The sequence below is a fragment of the Thunnus albacares genome, chromosome 22 (genome assembly GCF_914725855.1).
Source record: "Thunnus albacares chromosome 22, fThuAlb1.1, whole genome shotgun sequence".
NCBI lineage: Eukaryota > Metazoa > Chordata > Actinopteri > Scombriformes > Scombridae > Thunnus > Thunnus albacares.
The window spans coordinates 8,835,271-8,853,912 of record NC_058127.1 but is presented as its reverse complement, the minus strand read 5'-3'; the positions used below and the strand labels follow the sequence as shown (position 1 = coordinate 8,853,912).

At 40.6% G+C, this 18,642-nt stretch overlaps 1 protein-coding gene across 1 annotated transcript; it reads right to left on the bottom strand.

Annotated features, from left to right (window-relative positions):
• Positions 1-1,753: 1,753 nt before the first annotated feature.
• supt16h (SPT16 homolog, facilitates chromatin remodeling subunit) lies at positions 1,754-18,151 on the bottom strand. The gene is made up of 24 exons (XM_044341375.1): positions 17,503-18,151; positions 16,057-16,149; positions 15,372-15,542; positions 13,566-13,718; positions 13,294-13,440; positions 12,198-12,349; positions 11,148-11,320; positions 10,924-11,014; positions 10,752-10,825; positions 10,504-10,616; positions 10,174-10,239; positions 8,854-8,952; positions 8,346-8,461; positions 7,992-8,145; positions 7,776-7,903; positions 7,362-7,624; positions 7,119-7,237; positions 6,274-6,512; positions 6,070-6,145; positions 4,865-5,034; positions 4,645-4,774; positions 4,426-4,558; positions 4,227-4,301; positions 1,754-2,743 (listed from the first exon to the last, which is right to left on the bottom strand). The coding sequence occupies exons 1-24, from the start codon at positions 17,566-17,568 to the stop codon at positions 2,643-2,645; spliced, it is 3,102 nt and encodes a 1,033-aa protein (XP_044197310.1). The 5' UTR covers positions 17,569-18,151; the 3' UTR covers positions 1,754-2,642.
• Between the last annotated feature and the right edge of the window lie 491 nt (positions 18,152-18,642).

Below are 18,642 nucleotides of genomic sequence, written 5' to 3'. Positions count from 1 at the left end.
ACGGATAACCGTGGTTACAGAACTGGTCTGTGGCCGGTCCAGCCAAAAAACAGCAATGTAATCTTGGTTGCTACGTTCTTATACACTCACATCCTGCGTGCTGTTATGGGCTGGGGGCCACTGCTCAAAGGTTGACGCCCAGAAACAACACAAACACAGCAAAATAATAAGAAAATAAGAAAATACAGACAAAGGGTAGAGTCTCTGTAGATAAATACACCGCCAAACACTTCTACTGGGTCATAAGTGATGATTGAGAGATTACTTTGTATGAATCTATACATTGTTTTTTTAGAAAAATCCTGCATAACATACCTTTAAAGAGTACACTGATCAGGAGCCTGCTGCAGGCTGATGTCATGTAGAAACAAAGGCAATCAATGAAAGCAGAACTTTTACTTGTAATGGAGTATGTTTACATTATGTTATTATTTTTACCTTAATAAGGGATCTTAAAAATCTAAGTTCTTACTTTTTATCCTGCAAAAATTCTTAAACCTTCAATTTAGATGCAGAAAAACTCCACAAAAAAAACTGTCTACTCTTAAAATGAAGTTGAAGTTTTAAATTAAAGTCTCTTGACATGCATCAGCGGATTCAGTGGTTCAGACGGTGGACGAAAAAAGAAACGTAATTACATTTATATAATAGATAATGGTCTTCACTTACCTGTAGCTGCTTTTTCTTTTTATCCTATTTAGTCTCTGGCTGCGGACACACACTGTAGCAACTAGACCGTGCAGTGCAGAGACAGGATGCAATTTAAGAAAAGGTAGTTTTGCATAAGTGGTTGAAACCTTCTCACCAGACAAGTTTCTAACACTTAAAACACTTTCTCATTACACATGCTTTCTCCGCTCTCCTGTTGCACTGAGTGACATGACATGATTTTCCAGAGCCGAACAGGTTTTCATTGTAAGGGACAGGCAGCCGCGGGGGTTCGAAAGGTCGAGTCACTTTTAACATTTTCAACAGTTTTCTTGGCTAAGACGAGCGACGACCTTCATTTAGGAATAAAAGCAGCATTTTTTTGACAAAGATCTTCAGTGTCAAAAGGTCAAACGTGGCTGTGTACCGTCTCCAGTAAAAGCTTGAGAGGGTGTTGAGTTCACAACTTTTACCTTCTCAAATAAGTTTGTGTGAAAGATTAATGCTTTAATTATACCAATTCATTATGAAGCTGTTAGTCAAAGGCAATTACCTGGTAATATGAAATAGCACTATAAATATAATACAAAGCTTCTTCCAAATGATAAACCAAATTTAAATCATTAAAATGGAATAAATATTAAAGAATTATATAAGACTACAGCTTCTTGACCTCCTCGTCACATCCGACTTTGTTCTTTTAGGGTATTTTTGGATGCAGTTATCTGCCAAAACTAATTTTATAACCTCTAAAACACTGTTTATTACTGAGTAATGAGCGAACATACTGGATTTTAATCAAACAGGCCTTCCTCAGTTTCAGCAAACAGGACAAATTAAATATTTGAAACCAGATTACTCGTCAGCTTTGAGAAAAACAGCAGCAGAATATGGGAACTGGAAGTCTGCAACACAAAAATGTCTGATGAAATTCTCAACTAAGTACTGTTTGGCCCTGAGCATCAAACAAGCTCATTGGCTGCTCCGATTTCTTGTCAGGAGGCGGGTTCACGACAGAGTTGTTGAAGCTGAACTGACATTATACCCCAAAAAAAAATCTATGAAAGAAAAGCACGATCCATCTTTTAGAATGAAAAACAGACCATTCAAAAAACAAACAGTTCCTTTTAATTTTATTACAAAAACAAAAACAGGATTTTTCAGAATTAACAGTACAACATATCTACTCAGAATGAACAAAAAAGGGGGGACAAAGAGGAGGACAAGTGCGAGGGAGAAGGTGTGTATGTGTGTGTGCGCACCGGTGTGCATAAATTTACAAACCTTATTAAAAAAAAAAAAAAAAAAAAAAAGGAAATCAGAAAATGAATTATCTGCCCCCCTCAAAAAAAAACAAAAACAAAAAAAGGCAAATGTTCCATTTTACAACCACAATTTTAACGAACTGGAGAAAACATAAGTGAAAAGTAGACGAGGAGGTGGAGAGGGTTTTATATAAAACACTTGGCAGAAGATATGTCAAGACTTTTATTATCCATTAGTTAAGAAAGTCATCTTTTTTCTTTTTTTTCTTTTTTTTGTTTTAAACAGAAAATAAACAATGCTTGCAATAAAAACCCATTTAATCACACATGCACACACACACACACACACACAAGCACACAGATATGAAACCCTGATGGATGGATGGAGATGGGAGGTGGAAACAAAAGAGAGAGAGAGAGAATGAGGAAGGAATGAAGAGGAAAAAAAAAAAACAAAAAACCTAATGGAGTCTGTGTCTGACTGCCTTGCTGGTACTTTCTTACCATTTCAACATGACACTTCACTGACCAACACAAAAATAAGGGGCTTCTACGTCTATATACACATTGTTTATCTGAGTGTGTGTGTGTGTGTGTTTGTGTGAAGTGTACGAGTCAAAAGAGCCAGTTGGGGCAGAAGGGGGGGTCGGGTACGCTAGGTTTGGCAGTATGTGTGTGTGTGTGTGTGTGTGTATACGTGTGTGTGTTGTGTGTGTGTGTGTGAGACGTTTAGGATCGTCGCTTCTTCTTGCTGGGCGGGGCCTGAGTCCGGACCTTCCTCTTCTTGTTGTTGGAGGTATCCTCATCCTCATAGTGACTCTCTCTGTCGGCTAAAAGGGCACAGATGATATTACGGTTAATTTTAAAAGCAAAATTGAAAGTTTCTGCCAATTTTGTGGAGATTTCTTGAATTTGCATTAATTATTGCAATTGCAAAAAAATCGCAGTTTCCTGGAGGGACTGATTGATGGTCTTTCACTATTGAGTATAATCTATGAAGTACTCTCAAAGTTTACAAGATGCATTTGGACTAATTATAAAATCTGCTTCAGTAGAATTTAAAGGCGTTTTCAAAACTATAGTTTGGTCTTGTGAAATGCCACATGAGAAAGTTCCTTTTCTCATTGGTCAGATGTGTCCGGGGAGGGAACGAAAATGCAAACAAAGCAAGACGATCCTTTCTGCCAAATATGATGTGCTTTTAGTGCTTTGTTGCGCTAGTTCACCTCAATTCTTTCTCCAGCTAACAACTGTTGATTTTGCTCGTCTGCATCTCAGTATGTAAAACATGCACGGCTACAGGAGCCGTTTAGCTTGTAGAGTACGTTTAGAAGTTGGGTCAGTTCGAGGTCAGATCCTGTTCCCACCAGAAACGACCCGCTCCAGAGTTTGTTTGAGACTGAACCGAGTGCGGTGGTTTTGGTCCCGCAACCGAGAATGATTACCGTGTTCAGACCTGACTAAATGAATCACACCGAGGAGGAAAATGAACCAGTCCGTTTCAATTTAACTTAAAAAAAAAAAAAAATGCAGATTTGAAAACGTCCAAACATAACCCTAACCCTTCCATGTCTGTAAGGGAGGGGATCCTACAAATGCCAATGTTAAGTTAATTCTATTAAAATTTGCAATTTAAATCTCCTCAAAAAGATTTCAAGCTATTGTAATCTCATGTCCATGTAGAATTAAAAAAATTGGGATGGAGATAGCAGTGTCAGAGTATTTTTTCATCTTTGAGATTTTTACCCAGTAAATGTTTTTTGGGTCTCCAGTTGATCATCAGATCTGCCTAAATCTTGTGAGGCAAGAAGCTCATTGAGACCAACTCTAGTTCCTCAATATTTCACAGCAGGGAGAAGTGAAATTATGTCTAAAGCTTGAGTTATATTCTTATGGTTGTGATATTTGCATTATTATAATTATTATTATTATTATTATTATTATTATTATTATTACGTTCAGGCTGATTGATGAAGAATAAGAAACTCAATCAGTTCTTGCAGTACAATCATGTCTGCATGTAGTTGTGTGAATAACTAGACAATCAAGACACGACATCTGCTGACCACAAGCTGCAATGATTGATTGATAAGACGATGGACAAATTATTAATCAGCAGCTATTCTGATAATCTATCTGAATAACTGAGCAATATATAATATAATAATTTCTGGTTTCAGCTTCTCAAATGTGGTGATTTGCTGTTTTTTTTCTTTGTTGTATATATGAAACTGAATTAAATATCTTTTGAAACGAGCCAACTGAACACATGACAAGTTGTGAATGAAGTTCTCCAGAACTCCAGATACAAACCTTTCCTGGCTTCCTCCTCCAGTTCGTCCCAGTCTTTCCCGCTCTCCTCCTCGCTGCCCAGTGACGCGCTGTATTCTACAAAACAAAGCAGACAACGGTACGGACCAAGTGTGAGATTGCAGGGAAGATAGTTGTTTAGATACAAATCATTTGCTGAAAATGTTTGACGTTACTTTTAGAGTAAAGCAGTTTCCTTTACCTGAACCAGACTCCTCGGTCTCAGAGCTGTAATCCTCGTCGCTGTCTTCTTCCTCATATTCCTCTTCATCTGCGGAGGGGTTGAACGTTTCATCCTCCATTTCAGACTCCGAGTCGTGCTCTTCACCACTTCCCTGAGAGCAAAATGACACAGTGAGATGATATAATAACAAACGTAAATACCCGAACATACATAAAAGAAGTTGACCAGTGAGCGTACCTCACTCTCCGGGTCCAAGAAAGACCAGCCTCCTTGCTCAAAGAAGCCCTCTGGATCATCGACGATGGTTTTCATGATCTTGGTCCAGTTCAGAGACTGGACTCCCTCCGTGTACTTGATGTCGCACGAGCTGAAAAAGAGAAGGCAACGCATTTCACAAAAACCAGAACGGCTGGTCTGACTCGTCGCTTACGAGAACGTTTCCGTCCTTGAGCCTTACTTGAGCCACTCCTTGATGGGGTCCAGGGAGTTGACGGGCACGGCGTTGATCATGGTGACCTTCTTGTTGTAGTCCTTGTAGACGATGACCACGTCGAAGTTCTTCAGGTGGAACTGCACGCGCTCAAAGTGGACCAACTCCACCTCATCCAGAGTCACCACGAATGGCGGCTAAAGACAATAAAAATTGATAAACGTTTTAGTGAACATGAATACAATATTTAAAAGATATTATATAAATGCATATGTGCAGCGCAGGAAATTCATCAGACGCCAATTTAAAAACTCTGCATACTGGATAGAGAGATTTATCTGGCGGTGATGGGCTCAGACACTCAGCAGTTCAGCACTTCTCTGTTTAGGAGCAGCTGAGATTGACACTAAAATGAGATTAGCTGGTCTACCTTAAAAGGTCAGTCCACCTTAAGTGAGCCTGGTCAGGTTAGGCTAACCTACTGTCGCTAACTTTGGAGCTAATCCTCCTCACTTTTCCAGCACTTGGGGAAACAGACAAGACTTTTCTTGTTCTTGAGAAGCTGCAGCATTTATTAACCTGTACTGAACATTTACCGACAGACTGACAACTTACTGCTAACCGTCACTTTTCTGCCGCTCGTCGCTCAACCACACACTCACTACACACTACCTTAATACTTAAAAAGGAGCTACACTCTCTTATAAGCAGTATCTTTCATGTAGATGTCCTTAGAAGAATGAGGAGAGGGATTATTCTGGGATTTAGTTAACGACTCAAAACGCTTCCGTGATAACGTAACGAGCGTCATCACGCTCGTGCAATGTGCAAGTGAAAATCATTTGTAGCTCATTGATATTAATGATCTTGTAAAGTTTTAGCAGCGGCACTCATAATTCTGCAGCGGTGGAATGAATATAGAGAAAACACTTTCATTTATATATAAAAGTCCCACATTATATCTTTAATTAGTACTTTAAAAGGCTGAACACAATATTGTTTAAAACATAAGGATATACTTTTTGTTTATAAGTTAAAAGTTTAAGTCAATATGTTTTTCTTGATCTTTTAAAAAGGACGAACTAACTAATTTTCCTTCATGGCTTCAATAATCAGTACAAAGTTAAAAAAACGATCGTAGCTACAGTATCCCAGAACAATCTCCATGAGGTGATGGTCTGATGTTTTTACTCATAAGGACAGTAACAGACTGGCTCAGCGTCTTCACTCACCCATTCAGTAACATTGACAAGGGAACTGGATGTGGGTTGTAGCAGGCAGGTACTCCTGTAGGGGGCACCCTGGAACCTGGAGAAAAGATGCACAGAAAAATTATTAACCTGCTTTCCACACTCTTCTTTGCCTTTTCACCTTCCATCTCAATCTTTTTTTTTTTTTTTAATATCTTTACGTCTCTTAGAGTGTATCTGACTCACCCCAGGTCTCTGAAGGGCACCTCGAACTCCAGCTCCTCCTTCGTCAGCGTCTCCACCTTCTCGATGAAGTTCTTGAAGGCGGACTTGAGCTTGTGCCTCATCTCCCGCTCCATCTGCTCGGCGTACAGGTCGTCTCTGTCGTGCATGTGTTGGTGTTTGCCCAAGTCTGTGGTGATCTCCCCGACCTCTGTGTAGAACTGGACGTCCGTGTGGCGCCTCTTACCAAACATGATGGCGTTCTGGAGGAAAGAGTGAAGGAAAAAATAAAAACATTGGCAATTTTTCCTACCAGTCTCTGCACAGAAATGATTTACAATTTTAAATACTGTAATTTATTCCTAGCAGCATTATGATACAAATTTATATATAAATTCACACACAAAGGAATCTTTTGCTAAAACTGAACAATGTTAACAGGTAGATGTGGTCTTTTATTTGAAGAAATTGTTTGCTTTCTTTCGATGCCACTCTAAACATGAAGTATTTAGCAAAAAAACCAAGTGTAAAAACTACAAGTTGTGGTTTTATGGTGGATCTCTCATTTCTATTTCTTAGCCTGGTGCAGTGACTTCCTGCTAACTGCCTGCCGACTTCATGGTGACAACAAGACTCCACAACGTCCAACACACAACTCACATAAACCACAAATTGTCGTTTTTAACGCTTCTGTTTTTCTTTGTTTCCAATCTTTATACTAAACTAACTGTACAGTAATGAATGTGGTATCGATCTTCAAGTGAACAATCTTATTTATTCACAAAATGTTGAACTTTTCCTTTACTTGAGTTTGAAAGTGGTGCTGTGAGGTTTTTTTTTTTGTGAGATGGACGGACTGGTAAACACACCTTGAGGTGGAAGTGGAGTACGATGATCATCTCCCCGTCGCACGGCTGGAAGATGGCGTGTTTGATGTTGTTGTAAAGAATGTCCACTTTATCACCGCGGACCGACGTGAAACGGAAACCTGTCCGGGGGAGACGAGAGAGAGAGATTTCATTAAAACAATATATGTGAAAGTTTAGGCACCAGATTGCACTTTAGGAGTTTTGAAACTCATCTACGAGAGGAGCCGATCTCCTCTTCCTCACCGTTTGTATGTGCCTCCAGCGAGCCCTGCATCCTCTTCTGTGCGATGTTGGGTCTGATGTAAAGGTCCTTGAGCTTGGGGTTGCTGCGGTTGAGGTTGATGACCAGCGAGTCTTGCTTGACGATGCCTTCCTTCTCCTTCTCTTCGGCCTCTCGCGTCTTGTAGCGCTTCTGTACCTCCTTGATGATGCGGAAAGCGTTCTGCAGGTTGGTGGAGGGCACCGACGTGTCGCCGGGAGCCTTCAGGTTAGACGCTCGGTACGTGCTGAGAGGAAAGTATCATCAGTCGAGGAGGATAAAAACTGCGCAAGTTTTGTTTTTCTAGACTAAACATTTTTGGACATATTTGTCCTTCTTGGACTGGACACTGAGAAAAGTCTTTACCGGATGATCTTACAGACAAAGTCAATACTTACATTTCCTTGACAAATGTGGCGTCGGGGTTGGGGAAGATGTTTCCCTCCTGTCGTCCCAGAGAGCTGCCGGGGACGTAGAAGTTGATCCTAAGGTAGGTGTAGTCTCCTTCTACAGACATACTGATGTTCTAGACAGGAACAAAAAAGCAACAATAAAACAAACAGATTCCTGCAGAAACCAAAAAAAAAGTTGGCAGACAGCGACAGGTAACAAACCTTGATGGTGGCGATGTGAAATGGTGTGGCGATGCCGAAGACGGGCATGACGACGGTCTCGTATTTCTTGTCGATGAAGATCTTCATTTCTCTGATGTCTTTTTCTCTGGGCATCTGAGACACGTTCTTATAGGACACGTTTGATTTTCTGGCCCTGAGAGAAAAACAGTGAACTCAATTTATGACCAGAAACTTAATTTTACATCTGCTGACAAACACTCTAGAAATATTCAGGCACTTAATCATTTATGATTACAGAAATATTGATAAAACCCAGCAATTGCCATGAATTATTGGTGTTATTATTATTTTTATTCTAACGTCTAGCGCCCTCTTCTGGCCTCCACCACTCACTTCTGAATCTGCTGCTCTCCTTTCTGTTCGGTCAGACGACGCTTGGCTTCTTCGTTCAGATGGTCGGCTAACTCCCTCTGGTGAGCCCGCCTCTTCTCCTCCGCCGTCATCTCGTTCTGAATTTGACAAAAAGACACAACTGAGTGATCACACGGAGGAACCTCAAGTCCGAGATTTTTTTTCTTTTCTTACAAAAGATGAAAAAAACAAGAAAAAACAAAAAAACAAAAAAAAAAAAAACACAACATACATGCGGAGTAGACATATGCAGTACACGGCTGTGGATGGTCAGAAAATCATAACATACGCAAAAAAAAGTGGATTTTTTCTTTTTTAAAACACATTAACCAGTTCAGCTGATGAGATTTTAGAAAAACTATAAATACTTACCTTCCCAAGTAGCTGGCAGAGTACAAAGACATTCACACTCTTAGTTATTACGCTCTGTCAAGGTGGCAAATAAACACTGAAGACCAGAAACATGTTTGAACACACACTCACGACTCACCCTGGTTCTGTCTGCCAGCAGGGCGGCGCTCCGAGCTCCTTTCCCCAGCAGCTCCTCGGCGTCGTCGCCGTCTTCCTCCTCGTCGTCTTCGTCGTCATTCTGAGGGGGGAAAAAAAAGCAAGACAAGCCCATGAAAACTGACGTTACATTATACCTGGGGGGGAAAAAAAGATACAAGTATGGCACAGAATGAATATCTCTAAAGTCCAACTGACATTAAATTGTCTGGTACAGCATACAAATCTGCTCCACACATCACTTGTCCGGGGAGAAATGTACAATTTTTCTTTGATTTCATGATGGGACCCCCTAGTTTTACATTATTTCGATTGAATACTGCTCCGTCACCTGCTTACATAGCTGGAGTCCATATTTTAATACAGCAAATCAAACTTTGCATAACACGGTAACTCGTTCCATCATAGGCAAAGCAGACGTCACACTGAGCCTGATTGCATCCTGCTACACAACACGAGAGCCGCAGACTCTAAACGACGACCCACGTTTGCTTTCCTTCTAAAGTCTCCTTCTTATCTAACTTACAAACATGAACATACGTCTTCTCTCGCACCTTAACTTGTTGAACAAGTCACCAAACAAACACTCACTGAGGAAAAGCGTGCCGCTAATGTCAGTTAGCAAGCTAGACAGCTAATTAACTGCTCAGCTGCAGCGCATTAAACAACACGTTAACATACCTGAGAATCTCACTTCAGACACATTTGATGCTGGTTTGGTTATTGCTCTTCAAAATCCCTGTTAGTGACACATTATCATGTCCAAGCTTGTAGCTACAGCAGTTTACTTTTGTCTCTGTTCTGTACGGTGCAACACCGTTAGCCTGCCAGCTAATGTCAATCAAACAAGCCTCTAATGCGACCTTTTTTCTTTATTCTAATGATACAAAACTATTAATACATTTAAAAAAAAACCCATTGATCTTATTTTTTACTGCACAGAGATGATTAAATGATTTCAGTTGGACTTTAAAACACTTTTGGCTGCCAGCAGTAAAGCTATAACACGGAAATGACTGCAGGTGTCCAAACAGGACGACTAGACTGAAAATGTCAATGAAAGAATCTGTATTGAGAAACTGACCTTAATTATCATCATTATATAACTGGAGTATAAAAAAATGTGAAATACAATCTATATATGTACCTACAAGAGGTAACCCATTACATATTGTCATTGGATTACATGTGGTGCAAGTGGTCTGCTTTAAAAAAAATAAAAAGCTGTGAAATAGAAAAACTGATATTGAACATTCAGGTTTAATCAGGCAGCTGTTCAACTCTGACAAACCAAGACACCCACCTTCAGGAAGATTCCCACATTTTTTATCTTTTTCTTGACTGGTGTGAGTATCGTGGCGGCTTCCTCCTGTTACAGAAATATTTCAGGTTGTGATAAATGTGCGCTTGTCACTTTTTCCACATATGATTTACACAATGGTGAGATCTACAATCTCTCTAAAGCTACACACATTTCAATTAATGGTTAATATACTGAAATGTAAAATTCAATTACAAAAACAAAACAAGCATGCTCATATTCACCATTTCCTTTTAAACAGAGCAAAAAAAAAAAAAACTGCTCCTCTTCATCATTTATGCTCCTATTAAGTTGGATTGAAGTGTGTCTCACCTCGTTGATCTGTACTGAGTCGCCGATAAACAAGGCGTACTTTTTCTGCTCGTCCTTCTTGCCGTCTTTGTTCACAAGGTCAGCGAAACCTAAACTGATACTAAGCACCATGCCTGCAACACACACACACACACAAGCTTTGGTTATCAACTATGTTATTTACCATCATACATGTATTAAATAAAGAAATTAATCAGCGCTACATATTACCAGTAACTTCATGTCAGATACAAAGACGACATCCTCACCTTTCTTCAGTTTGTACTGGTTTTTGACATTCAAAACCAGCGAGCCTTCTCTGAACTCGATTCCCATTGCAAACCTACAAAAACATAAAATGAAGATATAAGACAAGTGTGTGAATGCGGCTGAGTATAGGTAGCGGAGGGAGGGAGGTGGACGGCTTCTGCATGACTTTACCCGAGGTTTTTGGTCAGCTTTGCTGCAAGATCTGGCTTCTCCTTCTTCACGTACTCCAGAACAGCGTTGTAGGCGTCGCTGATTTTTACGCCTGCGGAGGAGACAGAAAACATGACTTACATTCAGAAAACACACACAAACATGCTGAAGGTTTCTCTGTTTTTTCCTGCATCCACTTCTTCCCAACAAGAGTTCCCACGCTCCCAGCATGCTCCTGAACCCACCGTGTTTGAGCTCCTTGAGCAGCTCCTCCTCCACCTGTAGCAGGAAGTTGTAGTTGTCCTGCATCTCCTGCGGAGGGTCCACCATGAGGGTGCGGACCAGGTTGGAGCAGTAGGACTTGTAGCGGATCCCCATGGCACACGTGATGGCACCGAAGTGCATGTGGTTCTTATCGCTGGCACGGGAAAGAGAAAGTGTCGGTTAAAATGACGAACTGTGAGATCTATGATGGACTAAGTGGGACAGATTTTGTCTTGTCTCCTTCTGGTGAGGTCAAAGGTCAGAACAGCAACTCTTCCAATTAAGTTTTGCTTCCTAAATCTCTGTGTGATCACCTACTAGATTCAGTCAGTTTCACAAACATTAAAAAGAGATAAAAGGTTTTCAGAAACGTGCTTATTCGCTTTCTTCCTGAGTTAGATGATAAGATTGACACCATTCATGTCTGTGCAGTAAATATGAAGCTGAGTGTTTAAAGATTAAATAAATCTGCCGACCAGCAGCTATTAAACTCACAAATCAATACTGTTAAAATCAATATAGCTCATCTAAAAGAACAAGCATTGAAAAAGCCTCTTTCCCAAAATGTACTACTACTCCTTTAACAGCAACTGACATTTGATTTCAGGTTTATCTTTTTAGAAAATATCAACATTTTAGAGCTGAAGTGATAGTTATTGATCAAAAAAATAACAATCTGCAACCGTTTCAGTCATCAAAGTCTTTCTTTTGTGTGAGAATTTTCTGCTTTTCTGTGATAATTAACTGAATTTTGAACTGTTCGTCAGACAGAACGAAAGCAATTAGAAGACGACAATCTTTAGGGAGGTGTGATGGATAGTTTTCATTATTTTCTGACGTTTGATAGACAGAACAATTAATCAAGATGTCATCTGCGGATTGATTGATTATGCAAATAATCATTAGCTGTAAAAAATTTAATTTGTAGCTTGACTTAAAAAGGAAAAAGAGTCAACTAAGAGTTTACTTTTTCCCCACCAAAAGGAGAATAAAATAACCAACACGTCACTGTGACTGTGAGGGGAAGCTACCTGACGACGCTGAACTTGAGGCTGTAGTTTCCTCCGCTCTGGATGATGGGGGGGTAACACATCTCCACCGTGGACGGGTCCGCGCCGCCCAGGTACTTCTTCTCCTCGATGGCCTTCTCCACCGACTCCGCCAGCTTACTGTGACGCACTTTCTGTAAACGAGAAGAGGATATAAAAAAGCGAGGAAGTCACATTTGAAGGGTTGATTTCCAACACAGGCTACTGGATGTTCACGTCATATAGCTATACTGGCAAAAAGTTCAAAACTAAACCGATGGGAAACATATTAGTGTCAAGACAAAACTTTCAAAAATTTGGTGTATTTTTTTTTTTGGCAAATGGGACGACTTTTCATGTTTTCAAAAGCTGTGTTTACCAGAGATAATCACAATGTTGGCAGAATGAGAAGACCAAGAAAACCTCTCCTTATTTAGACTTTATTCCATGATGGTCGACCCAACGGCCAACTTCTTATTCATCATTTAAATAGAAGTCGGCATCTTTTAAAAGCTGTTTAACACATGAAACAGATAAACTGCGTACAGCTCCTTTAAAATGAGCTGAATCACTTGTATACGTGTTAATATTGGATATTATTTAGATGTAATTGCCTGCAAATGAGGCTTTGCAGTCATTTTGCCAACAATTTGTTGACACTTCTGTCGCTCTTTTCACCAAGTGGGAGATATTGTCCTGTGAAATTCACAATTATCTGACTTGCAGATGCAACCAGGCAACAGACGTGAACATTTCTCCCCCCCCCCCCCCCCCCCCCCCACCGATTATCTTGCTCATACAGTCCCAACGATAAGACATAAACGCAGCATGAGAGTGATTAAACACAGCCTAAAAAATGACTTGCAACTCTGAACACACCGATCAATGCAACAAAACCTAAAATTTTAGCAACTTAAAGCATGCAGCAGTAAAAAAAAAAAAACAGCGCTTGTTGTCCCAAAATGGTTTAAATGCTCTTTCAGAGGTTCTTCAGACAGTAAAAAAACAACATATGGAGCTTAAGTTACAGTGTATGATGCAAACATCTGCTATTTCACACGAATCCGGCGCTCCTCCTCCTCCTCCTCCTCCTCCTCACCTCGTCTGCATCAACGATCTCCATGACCCGCTCCTTGAAGAACTTTGAGTAAACCTCGCTGGTGATGGCCGCTGCCTTCTTCATCAGGCCGAGCTCCCCGTCTTCCTTCACCGCCATCGTGTACGCTACCACGGCGCTGATGTCCACCTGCAGGCGGGAGGGAGGGAAGCAACAGAAGAGGAAGAGGAAGAGTTAGTGATGTGGATTAACCTGCTCGCAGGAATACGCTGGAAGAATTCAGTTTTCCAATGACGTTTTGAAGAGCGTCTTACCTTCTCTAGTCCCTCGGCGGTGATCGTGTCGTTCCAGCTCTTCATGTACTCGCCGGGAAATTTATCCTTGCTGAACACTCCCACCGTCTTGCCTTCTTTGCTGCCTCTGATCGCCTCGATCATCTTGTCGAAGTTGGCCTTGTTGCTTTCGTTCTGAGAGACACACACGACATCAAGTGTTAATTCTTTCAATAATCTGATTTAATCTGAAGCACGATGGACAGAATATATACAGAAGATCAAACTGCTTCCTGGATGTGGCAATATCACATTTAAAACTTTAGATGCTGTTAAAAGTATATAAGTAAAATAAATGTCATTATTTTACTTTAAGAGTGATTTATCTCGGTGATTTGAGAGGCTTAGAAAGAAAAAAAATGTCTAAACATCTTTTATCCAACATTTCATGAATTTTAACGCCTTTTTCTATGGGGGTGAACTTTGAACCAGAGGCTAGTATATCCACATTCAAAAAAACAAAAAACGATGAGTTAGTGGATACAAAGTTTGACAAATTCATTGAAATATGAGAAATATCTTCACTCCAGAATGAACCCTCCATCCATTAAGCAACATTTAAACTCACTTGTGTGCTGAGGAACAACTAAGGATTAAAAACTGCTGAAAAAAAAAAAAAAAAACCCACAAAAAGAGGAAGTGTGAACTCTCGTTTCTCAAACTAACAACAACACTCGGTCAAAACCTGGTATATGGCTGGATGCTGTATGAAACGCTAGAAAACTTAATTTGAAACAACAGACACAGGAAGTGGCGACATGTGGTGGATCGAGCCCCCATGAGGTGCGCTGGGCTTTGACCGGAGCCAATTCGACATAAGGCCTGTCTCTATAGCTGGTACGCCAAGTTCTGACGTGCGTACTTGCTAGTTCGGACTTGGCAAGTTCGACTCGGGTGTAAAAAAAAACGCAGGACGCAGTACGATCCCTCTGCCTGCTGGCAGCGGCGGCTCAGCTTCAACACACCTACCCGACTGATCTGTGACAAAATAATCTCGACTCAAAGCTCCACTAACACTGTTTCTCCCACAAAAAAATAAAATCACTGACAGAAAGATGCAGTAAATTATGTTATTCAGTCCGTAATGTAGCTATAATAAAAATCCAAACTGTTATGTAGCTTTATAACATTAAATATAGACTGATCTGTTCATTTTAAACACATTTATATCAATTATAATGTGGTGATATCTGTGCAGCACTGTTGTTCTGTCCGATGTGGCATCTTTGAGACCAACATTTATCTTCCAAAAGGAATTATATCAACTATAAAAATGCTGCAGAGACGTCAGAGGCAGCGATAAATCACCGCAGAGCTGCACAGATCAGTTGGTCGGATCACGTTCTCCCTGGGACGACGACTTGTTGAACAGCCGATCACCTCAGGAGTCGAGCTGCCAGCAGCTGAGATGACCGGCTGGTCTCACCCGGCTGGCAGCTCCCGAACATCTTAGAAAACGTCGGAGTAAATTTCCATTTAGGCGTTATTTGGATAAACTGACCACGTATCGGGAGTCCAAATGGTCATTGTCTCGCCTAAAAAACATTAAATCTTAATAAAATAACATTGCAGCTCTAGTAAGTTTACAGAAGTTACACCAGTGGTGACTTCTGTATATTTATTAGGGCTACGCCATTGGTCGGCTGACTCAGTGACGAACAGATATTCACATGTGTACACTCCTCTTTCTGACAAACCAAAATCAATCATAAACATACTGTATCACTCCCCAATATCTTCAAATCATGTGTATAGATAACTGTACAAAAACTGACAGGAGTGCGTTACCTTTTCCCTGGTGAGCAAGGTGATGGGCGGGGCACCGTTGGCGTTCTCGTTGCCTTTAGTTACAGCCACCTGTTTAAGGAAATCCACCTTCTTCTTGCTGGCGAGGAAGATGATCTTGGTGTCGCAAAAGACCATGATGGTGTCTGTCAACTCGTAGCCAAACAGCCAAGTCTGTGGACAGAAATAAAACAAAAAAGGATGAGTAAATTAAAAAAGCAGGTGGACAAGCAAGTCTGATTTAAGTCAGTTCACGCTTACTAATCTGTATATTTACTAGGGCTGTAGCTAATGATTATTTCCGTTATCAATGCCAAACAGCTAATGCAGCTTTAAATAATCAATAATTAAGGTGATCTGTAGTTGCAGTCCTATTCAGATCTTTCAAACATAATCTCTCAAGCATTCAATAACCAAAGTTGATGAGACAAAATTAGCTCCCACACAACTTCCTCAGTGCTTTAGTTAAGATGTTGTGTAATTTCGCTATAACTGCTCCATAATAGATTCCAGTGAATTTTACTGTGCATAGAAGATGATGTGACTGTGGAAAACTGACATTTTTCTCCCAGATAATCTCATCTAGAAGCTGTAAAGCCTGTGCTCGGCAACCTGAGAGATTTTTGCAAATCATCATCATCATCATCATCATCATCATCCTGCTGTTCTGGCCAGGATGTGCCCTCACCTGTATGGCTGTGGATTTGGCGTACACAATTTCCTCGTCCACTCCGACAGACACCACGATGGCATCGACTTTGCCAAACTCATCTTCTCCTTTCTGCAAAAAAACAGAGAAAGATGCTTTAATTATTAAATGCACTCTTGAGACGATGTTATGCACGAAAAAAAAGGCATATTACAAAAACATATTAAGGTGTTTCTACCACATCCATCATCCTTCTTTCTCAACTTTATTGACAAAAGTCAAACTAAAAAAAACAAAACAGTAAAATATAAACAAGTATGAAGAACAAAAAGAGGAAACAAAGTGCCAAGGAATTCAATTATGACAAGATTAGAAAAAAAAAAAAAAAAAAAAAAATCAGTAAAGGGTTTGAGCAAGAGGCTTTTTACATTCAATAAAAACAATATAATACATAGAAAGAGCAAATTATATAAATTAATCAATTGATCCATTTCATTTTATGCATATGGAATTTGCCAAAAACAATAAATAGTTGAAAAAGCTTAAAAGTTGCTGTGTAACACTTCATCAGCAACACCAACACCTGATGCTGCACTGCCAGGTAACAGGTAGCACATCAGTGTATTGCAAGTATCACCAAGTTCATTTCAGGCATTTAAATGAATTTTTAAATGCACACTAAGTTTCATTTTATAGTTTAATTAGAGCAAATTAGCAATTTCAACGGAAAAACCCCCATCAAGAAACAACATTTTACAACTTCTTAAAACGAGTTTAAGACCTACAAGTGTCCACAATGTTATAAAAAGTAATGTGGCACATTTAAGACTTTATATAAAAGTGATTTCGAGGATCTGGAAGACATCCTGCACATGTTACTGGCGTTTTTCTGATGCTAATTAGCCACTTAGCATTAGCATGTAGCGACCATTACTAGCTTACTGCAAACTGACAGTTACGTCTAACGGCTTGGCAGTTGACAAAATGTCGAGCACATTTATGTGGAAAATTGTGTTTTAGTGACCACTTCAGCTGCGTTTATTTGTGAAAGCAGCAGATGCTGGTTCACTACTCAATTAGCTGCTCGGCTAGTAAAGTTAGCTTGGGAGTAAAACTAACTAACGTTAGCTCAGCTAACGCGGTGAATGGGATGATTAGTGTGCTAACATGAGGTGGCGAGGCTGTTAGATCTGATACACAAGACAAAAAGGAGGAATAACTTCCCAACAGGTTTAGGTGGAAACGCGTTTTAGGGTAGCTAAAAGTGAAAATAGCTAGTGAAATCGTGCAGACAGAGGCCTTGTATCCCTGGTTGTCTGCGCAGGGAAACATCACCGCTCACGCCGACAACAGTGAAACTCGCTCGGCAGAAAAACGCGGCTAACTTAGCGTCTATCTCCTTCCAGCAGAAGCACTTTTTCTGCTTTATAACAGCCATAATAGATGCCTGAACCCCGACATACGCCTCAAATCGCCCAATTTTACCTTCCAGTTGCTGTATAATCTCTTGATCCGGCGGTAGTATGCCTCCTTGTCCAGGTTTACCGCCATGGTGAGTCCTCTGCTGCAAACTCCAGCTCCCGGCTTCGGCTCTTAGCAGGCCGGATGACAATGATGATGAAGATGATGATGATGATGATCCGTGTCAACTAACAACAACGCACTTTCTTTCCACGCCTGCGGGAAACACGCGCACCACTACGAGCTGCTGCTGCTGCTGCTGCTTCCCTTATAATTTCACTACAGAGGCCTTCTCCACGCAGGAGACGTGTAAAAAAAACGCAAACCACGCTAAAACCCCGATAAGCAAACACCCGGTTCAAATACGCACAACGATTAAAAATGTAATATAATGTATCCCCCTTTTTCGCCACACACGACCACGCACACACCAATCTGTAATAATTAAGTCCTCCGTCCCCCCTCCCTTCCTCCTGCGCCTCTTTTTCCTCTCCCTCCCCCTCCTATTCTCCACATATCAGCTTTCATAATAAACAAATGTTATTTAAAACCATAATGGCGCCTAACACGGTCTTTCTGCTTGATTCTGACTGGAATGTTTCATGGAAAAAGAGGGAAAACAAAATTAAAAATGCGTGGTTGGGACTCCTTTCCTCCTTTTTTTGTTACTTTGTAATTTCATTTGATGGTTAGTGGCGCATTTGAGGCTCAGCAGCGCCCCCTGCTTTGTGTTGACCACGCTGCTTTTTCCCGCCTTGGTGGGTTTTCCCGCCATCGTCATCAAACCCTCCCCGCGTGAATCTCGCGATACATACTGCGGTGACAGTATTACCTGTGGGGGGGTAAGGTAAATGCTAGGTTGGCAGCCGGAGGGACGAACTCTCGCGATTGTTAAGGTTAGTAGGGTTAGTGTTAAGGTTATGCGCACAATTAGGATATACAACGCGTACAAATCTCGCGAGAGTTTCACAAATAGTCCCTACGGCTGATCTAATCTAGCACCAACCGTGGGAAAAAAGTTGTGCGGAATTCCCAGTATAGGAAGCATGGATGCAAAATCACAACTTAATAATAATAACACTCTCAATATGATATTTTTTATATATTACTGATTTGTTACTACTAATGTATTAAATATAAGTAGCACTTTAATGTAGCTGATCA

Excerpts from the sequence above, each read along its gene's own strand:
- supt16h (XM_044341375.1), bottom strand. The coding sequence starts at position 17,568 with ATGGCGGTAAACCTGGACAAGGAGGCATACTACCGCCGGATCAAGAGA. Across the intron at positions 13,441-13,565 it reads CCGCCGAGGGACTAGAGAAG|GTGGACATCAGCGCCGTGGT; the intron begins GTAAGACGCTCT and ends TCCCGCCTGCAG. Across the intron at positions 11,321-12,197 it reads CTCAAGTTCAGCGTCGTCAG|CGATAAGAACCACATGCACT; the intron begins GTAGCTTCCCCT and ends TTCCCGTGCCAG.